The sequence below is a fragment of the Etheostoma cragini genome, chromosome 2, assembly GCF_013103735.1.
Source record: "Etheostoma cragini isolate CJK2018 chromosome 2, CSU_Ecrag_1.0, whole genome shotgun sequence".
In the NCBI taxonomy this organism is placed as follows: domain Eukaryota; kingdom Metazoa; phylum Chordata; class Actinopteri; order Perciformes; family Percidae; genus Etheostoma; species Etheostoma cragini.
The window spans coordinates 17778408-17787262 of record NC_048408.1 but is presented as its reverse complement, the minus strand read 5'-3'; the positions used below and the strand labels follow the sequence as shown (position 1 = coordinate 17787262).

General features: G+C 39.7%; 1 protein-coding gene across 2 annotated transcripts; it reads right to left on the bottom strand.

Annotated features, from left to right (window-relative positions):
- Nucleotides 1-1041: 1041 nt before the first annotated feature.
- On the bottom strand, nt 1042-8507 carry atg4da (autophagy related 4D, cysteine peptidase a). Of its 2 annotated transcripts, none has more exons than XM_034899882.1 (11): nt 8117-8507; nt 6848-7125; nt 6234-6317; nt 5618-5791; nt 4944-5292; nt 4784-4848; nt 4476-4627; nt 4273-4351; nt 3578-3654; nt 3248-3367; nt 1042-2396 (listed from the first exon to the last, which is right to left on the bottom strand). In XM_034899882.1, exons 2-11 carry the CDS (start codon nt 7062-7064, stop codon nt 2217-2219), a joined length of 1497 nt encoding a protein of 498 aa, XP_034755773.1. In that variant the 5' UTR covers nt 7065-7125; nt 8117-8507; the 3' UTR covers nt 1042-2216. The 2 variants fall into 2 exon arrangements, with proteins under 2 accessions (XP_034755773.1, XP_034755771.1); XM_034899880.1 differs by having other exon boundaries at nt 6848-7115.
- Between the last annotated feature and the right edge of the window lie 348 nt (nt 8508-8855).

The window sequence follows — 8855 nt, the reverse complement described above, 5'->3', positions numbered from 1 at the left end:
AGAAAATAAAAGACAAAACATTAATCATATACGGATTTTGAACAAAAGTAGGCCTAATAAAAACAACCAAACGAAAAAATATTTTTTTTAAATACTAGTTAACAAGTATCAAGTATTTTTTTTTTTTTTTTTTACAATAGGTATTTTAAGATTTCTCAGAGCTTGCAGACACTGAAACCTAAACGCAGCATGAACCCATGGATTTTCTGGATGATTCTCACTGAATTCAAATAAACAAACGTCCTACATACAAAAGATGTGCATCTCCCTCTTTGTACGGGAATTCCTACACGTAAGATGCTCCACAAATAAACACATTATTTCTTTGAAATGACAACCTGCAGCGCTGAAGGACTTTAAAACATCTAAAAAAAAAAACTACATCTAACTACAGCAACATTTGACTGCTTTTCCTGTGTAACATTTACCGTACACAGCAGATATGCTCTCACAATGTGACATCATTGCATTACAGAAGAATTAAGTGTTTTGACATTTGGTGCATTTGATGTCCTTTATGGAATGTATGCATATATCATAATTTTATACCAGTCTATTTTCAATGAATTTTCAACAATACTTTTTTTGTAAAGGGACTGAAATAAAAAAAAGGATTAATTCAATCCAACCCCGTTTGTTCTAACAAACTCTAATAAAACCATGTTAAACCGCTGAACAACATTTACCACTATTGTGATTTATAAAGACAATGTCGAATGGTCATCACTGACAAGTAGGAATTATAAGCAGATACCTGTGTATTCACTTATAAGGCCTTTCTGCCAAAGTTATAGATTTTACTTCCTTATTTGAGTTGAACTAAACCAGATCACAAAAGCCATGTTAGCTCCAAAAGTTGAATTTAATTAACTGCAAAACCAACTGATTTTAAAGACACATTTTGAAGACAAACATGGCACTTTGTCTGAGAATGAACAGCTGGTGCTCCTACAGCAGTGATCAGGTAAGAACAAAACAGTGCATCTCCTTAAAACTGCTAATATATAGAGTATGAGATACCAGTGACATGATGAGAAAACATGATTCCAGTGTTTGAAGTTTAATCAGGACAACAAACCAAACAGTAGTAGTTCAACCTGCAGTAGTAACCTTCATGTAAAAAGGGACAGATTTAACACAAATGACATTGTAACAAAAGCTTGAAGAACATTCTATTCAGATTGGGTCGGTCTTTGCCAAGTAAAACCTAAAACTTAATGTTATGTAAAAAGAGCTGTTCTGGGTTGTATTTTGCAAATGTATCCAAAATAACTGCATTATCCTGCTTAATGGGACAAGCCATTTCACCAGGAAAAGAAACACATGCATGTCCAACTGAAGGGATAACTGTTCTTCATCCTGGGAGCTTGACCAACCCTTCTGGAGCACTAAAAAAAAATCAGATATCTGGGAATGTTATTTTCTTAATGATCAATAATGGAGCGTGGAAGATCGAGACCCTGGGCATTTGTGTGAAATTCAGACCAGACTCCAACACTAGAATGAATTTACATCTGTTCAAGATGCTCTTGGAAGAATTTGAAAGCGCTGTGAAATCCAATGTGTCAGACACCTAAATACATCAGTACACTTATTTAAGCAAATGTAATAACATACACTAACACCATACTCGCTCACACACAAACACACATTCATATACCCTATAAATAAATGTAAAGAATGAAAATGTTCAGCAGATCATACAAGTTAAGATCAGTATCAGGCACCATTCCACCATAACTGATCAGTGAGATAATTACATATCATGTAGTTAGCTTCCTTTCCAGTTCAGACCAGGCGGAAGACAGTAATTGAGTGTTTTTGGAGTACTTTTAAGCATGTGATTTTAATCGCACATGACCGACTGCGGTTTTTTGAGGATCTGATAAAGAAAATCAAAAAGACTTCAAGTACTTGACACATTTCCAACCATGATCCATTTTGAAATGGTGCCTTTGCCTCATAAAATAATGCTCCACACTGTATCCATTAATGCCTGTCAGCTTAGAATACCACCATCCACACAAAAAGTGGTTGACAGGAGCCACACAGTTTTTATTTCTGTTGACCAGTAAAAAGCAATAAAGCACAAAAGCGTCTCATCCACTCTGCAGCTGCACCATCAGCATCATCATGTCCTTCCCTTTAAAAGGAAAATTCGGTGTCCTTCTCTACCCCCTACTGGTAAGTGCTAAGAGAGCATCCTCCTTGGTGCCTTACAGGAAGACAAACTCATCACTGATTCTTCTGTTGTTACTCCTCCCCAGTTTGCCAGGGGGCAGAATGTGGGCTGCAGGGCCACTGTGATTGCTGCAGTGACCCTCAAGTCCATAATCCTGACCCTGGCCATCTACGAAAGTAAAGATGGGGTACTTCTCCTTCGTTGATGACAGGGCCTGGCAGGAAAACAAGATCAAGTCAATAAAACATCCTAGAATGCTCGAGAATGATTCAAGTATTGATTGAGATTAGGCATGTTAAGAGAGCACATTAATATCTATTAAATAAAGTTATTTTACATTGTTTGTTAGTCAAAATTAAACTAAAGCTGTAACCAATGATTATTTGCATAATGAATCAGTCTATTACATTGAGGTCTTCAAATTGTTTTTTTTTATATTTTACTAAAAATACAAGATCAAAAGATGTTCAGTTAACACAATATAAAAAGAAGGAAATTACAAATAGACTAACAAATTGCCATTCCACTCCATTATAGACATAACACCAGCTGATCTGAGTGAGAGGCTGATCTTTAATGCAATATCTACATTGTCCATTATCAGCAACCATTCATTCAATGTTCCAGAGGCACATTCTGTTTACTAATCTGATATCATTTTAAAACAAAAACAAAAAAACTAACTAGAAAAAAATTGGAAAACCCTTTTGCAACCCCAATGCAACTGATCTCAGCTGGTATTCTGTCTATAATTGAGTGCAATGGAAATTTCTAAGTGACCCCAAACTTTTGCCTGGTAGTGTAACTTCTTGAAGCAAAAGTTTCACGTTTTCAAGTCTGTCAGTCACTGAATGAATGAGAGTACAGGTGATTCCGGGAAGCAAATTGGTTCCAGCCTAACAGCTACATATGTATAGTAGGGGCTTGTAGCATTGTTAGTTAATCTCTTTGTTAAAATGACAGGCTCACAATATTTAGATACCGGGAGTTAAGAAGTTAAATGTTATGTTCCCTCCCGTTATTACATTTAGAGTCAGATACTAGCAGGAGGGTGTCAAAACTCACCACACTAACAGCAGAACATAGAGACTCAAAGTCCTTCTTGTTCTTTGCATAAAAGCCGATGGTACAGCTGGGGTCCATACGGTTGAAGGGCATCTTCTTGGGAGAGCTACAGTGGAAGGACTAGAGAGGGACAGAAGAGACAGAGGCCATACAATAACTGGTCAATGAATGTTCATGACAGGACATGCGATCTTCAATGGTCTGTTGATCATGAAAGTCACATGGTCCAAGTCCAAAATGATCAGATAAAAAAAAAAAGATGGAGAGGAGAGAAGGGGGAGATAGATAGTGACAAAACATGTAAAGAGAGATGAAGACAATGCAACCAACCTCCAGTGAAAAGTTGACTTGTGAGAAATCCACCACAGGCTGGGAGTAGTGAGGGTCTAGATACAGCAGCTGCTCGTCTAACAGACAGGAAGAGGAATTGAAACACTGTATAAAAAGTATAAAATCACCACCTGCAAAGTGCGGTTTTCATATTCTTAGATCTTCTTCCCACTAACCCAAGCTGAAACTCTCATGGTTGAGTATTGATGCTAATACCAAATGCCATAAGCCCAAGTTTCCTTCAAAAATCATTAAGATGCTGCCACAAAAAAAAGTTAAAGTTATTTTCTGCAACAGTTTCTCCCTTCTTCTATTGTGTGTCTTATTGATGATTTTCAGAATCATTGCTCCAGTTAGGAAATAAATGGTTAGTGAGAAGTGTATTTGTGTTGGTTGCTTGGTTAACATGATCTAGGCCTGTCACAGACTGATAGTTTTTCCTCTCTTTTCTTCTGACGGTAATTACACAACATTAGACAAGGGGAAGGTTAAGGGAGGCAGTGGAAGGGGTGCATCATGTTCTGTGCATGTACACTACGTCTAGACAAAACTATGAGCACAGATTTTTCTGAGGAGCAAAAACAGTGGCTTCACTATGATCCTGCTTCTTGCAAGCTGTATCCAAAGAACATCAGGTCCTTCCTCTGAGTAAGGTTACTGTTCTTAAATCCCTTGATTGCTTTTCAAGTTCTCACCTTGGAAGCCAATGAAGTAAAGGGAATGCTTCGGTTTGCCTCCGATGATTCCAATACAACAATCCAACTTTAGGATGTTCTGGAAATTAATTTTTAATACGAGTTAAGAGATATGAGAGATAACTTAATTTCAGCAACAACATTTTTTAGGAAACATCAATCTCAGAGGGGTTAATGGATTGGTGGGGGCAGAATATTCAGACCTTGACACATTCGATATAGGATGGGTTGAGGGCCTCCCCTCCCAGCCGTACAGGCACCAGTATGATGACAGACTTCCAGGCTTGGCTGGACGGATCAGTGGGAGTCTGGCTTAGTGACAGGTCACATAGATGCACCACATCCTCTTTGTACACTGCAGTGCAAAGAAACATGATGGGAATAAAAAAACAAACTTCTTAAGCTATTTCCAAAGGAATACATATTGGAGCAAAGCAATAAGCCTACTGATACCTCTGAACTGGACTCTCACAAGGGGTAATTATTAAATGTAACAGTCTGTTAATCTGACCTGTACAATCCTGAGCCACATACACAGCCAGGCAGTGAAGCACAGAGCTTTTGGCCACCGCTTTCCTAGAAGAAAAAAAAAGGGTAAATTATGTTAATCATTTAAGAAAATAGTAAATTATTGCTTGTCAAAAAAACAATGTTCCTTCCAACACCCTTACCTTAGAATGTGTGCTACAATAGAGGGGCCATACCAGTCACCAGCCTTCTTCCCTGAACTTTTGCCAATTTCCACCAGCTGGTGAAGCCCAAAAGGTGCTGGGGGCTGATCCCCAAACCAGGTGACCAGCTTGTGATGGATGGGCTCTGCTTGCCTATCCCTTACAGACTCAGGTCTTTGCTTCAGGCTGCATTTGGGTGCCTGATCACTCAGGGACTTTTCGGGGGTGTTGGATCCCCGTGGAGAGCCAAAAGAGGGGATGGGAACACCGCCAGCCCGGGCTGGGGAACGAGGTCTGAACACCTCAAAGTCCACATCGGTTAGCTGCTGAGCATCTGGCCAAGCCCAATCTACAGAAAACAAAAAAGCTTGCACTTTAGCGAAGTACAGTCAGGCTAAAGATCTGGGGATGGCTTTTCTTAAAATTTCTTCAGTTCTATGATACATCCTTTGAATGCCATACTTAGCAGCATGTATCCATTTAAGGAAGAGAAGGTCCCTCTCAGAAAGTTTACTTGATCATTTATCTGGCAATACAACAGAGCACTGAAAAAAAACTAGATCAGCTAGCCTTTAAAAAAGGTCCCAATTGGCAATTGGGTTCCTTTAGGGAAAATGTACCTATATTTCCTGTGGGTGAAAAGAAAACTGTGTATATCTGTTAGAGAAACAAACCTCTGGGCATCAAATGAACCAGGAGCCCCTGCGCCAGCAGCATCTGCCCACTGCGCAGCATACAGCCCCAACCACAGTCGGTGGTCCAGGTGGAGCCCTCCAGCTGAGGGAACTCCCTCCTGTAGGTCAGCCAAATTCTGGACACAAAAGCCAAACGAAACCGCTCCACTTCGTCTGAGAGGCGGTGAAAGGGTAGAGGACGAGACAAAGGAAAAGAAAGATAACTCTTACACTATGTTGATTGAAACAGCTTCTGAATTTTATCATGTTTATTTAAAATGAGAAAGATCAGTTGACATGTCCCTGAAATAAAACTGAAGGGAAGTTTTTGGGTCAACTGCTCTATGTTCACTGATGTAAACCCAGCAAAAAGACTTGAAAAGACTTTACCACATTGTGGTTAACCATAACCAAAACATCGCTACAACACACGTGTTACGTATTCTCATAAAAGAGGTGGTTTTTGCACAGCTTGAGGTGTACCTAAACGATCGATGATAACCCTCTCTCTCTCTAATAAACACTCCGTCTTCTGATCGGCACTTTAGATAAATATATTTATATTAAAACAGACAACTCTGACAATTTCAGAGAAAAGTGTTTATTCCCAGCTAACCTTCACTGTTGAGCAGATAGGAGTGACCCAGGAGAGTGACTGGTGACATCTTGTTGAAAGAGGTTTTAGACTTAACAGTCCAACCTACAGAAAGAAGAGCAGGCAAAATGGAAGTTGGCAAAGTAGTCAATCAGGAGAGCTGAATTAAGTTTTGCCAGATGTCATGTTTTTACACATTTACTAGACTTAATCAAAGATATTAGTACAATCTCATGCATACATACAGAATATGTTAAAGTAGTAGTGCATAGTTTCTGCCAACCCTATGAGGAATTGTTAGTAAGGAAAACAAAACTGTTGATGCATCGATATGATAAAAAGCCCTCCACGAAAGCCTCACCCTTCCCCCACGCAGTTGCTAGTAGCCAAGGAGGACATGGAGGATTAAAAGCATGGACTCAAGTTTTTGTGCACAAAAGTCACTGGACGACACAATCGTTTGAACATAGCCATATTGAGAAATGCAGAGAGAGTTGTGTGGAGCTGAGTCTCAATTAACTTTGTAGAAAATCATTTAGCAATAGCTTGATTGTAACAGACTTTCATTAATATCAAAAAGTTATGCACTAAAGCTTTAAATGCGCACACTGTTCCTTCAAGACTACAGTACAAACCATATTTGACATTGTTCCAAGCTGACATCAGTTTGGCTTTCAGTTTGTCCATTTCGTCGGGCTCTCCGGTTGCCTCCCTGCCGGGATCTGGTGTCTGTGGCAGCCTGAGACCAAAGCTGCCCTGCTGTTCCAGAGGCTGTTGCCTCCGGCTCTCCACCAGCTCATCCTGCATCCCTCCCCCTACGTACTGTACTGCGCTGGGGGAAACAGTGTTCATGCCTCTGAGCCCTCAGAGCTGAACTCTGGTGCTCCTCATTGCAACACAGAACTGATGGGGACTGAAAATGAAGTAAATTATTAACACTTTTTACACTCTGCCTGAAACTCTTACACTTAACATTTACCTGATAATATGCATTTGTACTTTATGAACCTAATTTTGGCTATATGTTTCTCTACATCATCATTTTACATTTCTTCATCTGTCTACTTTTTAGAACATATTACACATCTGTCATCTACAATGCATCCTTCTGTTAATTTCCCTTTTCTCCCTGTTAAAAGGTTTTATAGGGGCTTTATGTAGATTGCAAAGCTCTCTGAGGAAGCAAATTGATCAATAAACAAAGATAATTGTTACTTGCAACCCCAGTTGAAAGCTTCCCAAAAAAGCTAGTCAAGATTAGTTTTTTGTCAAAACAACCAGTCTGTAGGCCATAGGCTACCTAGTTCCTAAAAAATATTTAAAAGAAATAATACAACGTTGTCAGTGTAAACCCAAGTCATGACTTCAACTATTGGTTTCATAATGCACAACACTCAAAGTACAGTGACTGTCACACTCTGCCTTGAAACTGATGAGTTGCTAAAACCTAGCTAGTTTCAACAGGGAACAGTGGTACGGCGTGGAGTCTGTGAAAGCATTGATGGTAACATTCATGTGAAAAAGTTGTCATGTGATTAGCAACTGTTAGGCTATCCGGGGTTTTCAGCGACTGTGAAAGTCATCTGATTTTGTTGACATAACTCATCATTAGATCAAGCTATTAATTTCCGCAGAACAGAAATGTATCCGTTACGACAATGTGAGTGCGATGACCGAAACTTACTTTATGGTCGACACCCTCAGTCCTAATTTAAATATAACGTTATTTGTTTGGCCCCGCGACGTCGATGTAATATCATAAAACACAATTTTCTTCTAACACAACATCCAAGCCTAATAATCAAGTGACCGCAATGACGTTGCGCCTCCTTTAAACATGACATTAGCTAATTCACCTAACATTAAAAATGCACTAACTTAACGTTAGCTAAAACGGAACTTACCTGCAGTAAAAGCCGGTTATCGATGCCTTGAAGTATTGTGACTCATTTCAGCGATTTCCCCACTCTACATCCACGAATGCAGCCTTCTCAGATCAAAATAATGTAGCTAACGTTACAAGCTTGCTAAAGCTTGCTAGCTAACGTTAGCATTTAAAAAGACTGTCACAGGCGTTAGCTGCATAGCATTCAAGTCGGACTGGCCAAAGATAGCGATGTTTTTTTAAAAGCTGCTATCATTACGGTAGGCATTTCTTCATTCAACAAACAAGCTCATTTGTACACACTTTAGTGAAGATAATCCAGTACGAAGCGGCGTTTGCCCTGAGGAGCTACCACTTTAGCGTCTCCCTTTGACATCAGCGGACATTTACTTCCTGTTGTCCTTTCCTGACACAACTCCATTGGTTGAAGTAATCACTGTGAGAAACCTTATTGGACAAAATCTGAGTAACAGACATTGGCAGTGTGCTACCAACTACAGTGTTGTCTAATATGTAACCTAGGCCAGATATGGCAGACCCCCAGGGGTCATTGAGGGAGTTCCAGGGGGTCCCCAGCAAAAAGGGGAATAATAAACTTTCACTATAATTCCAGTAGCCTACAATGGGGCTCAAAAGTTTGGGCACCCCAGGTACAAGCGTAATGCTGGGTTAAAATAGAACTTTTGGGCCGGAATGAGCAAAGGTACGATTGGAGAAGAAAGGGCACAGAATTTAATGAAAAGAATTCCTGTCCAACT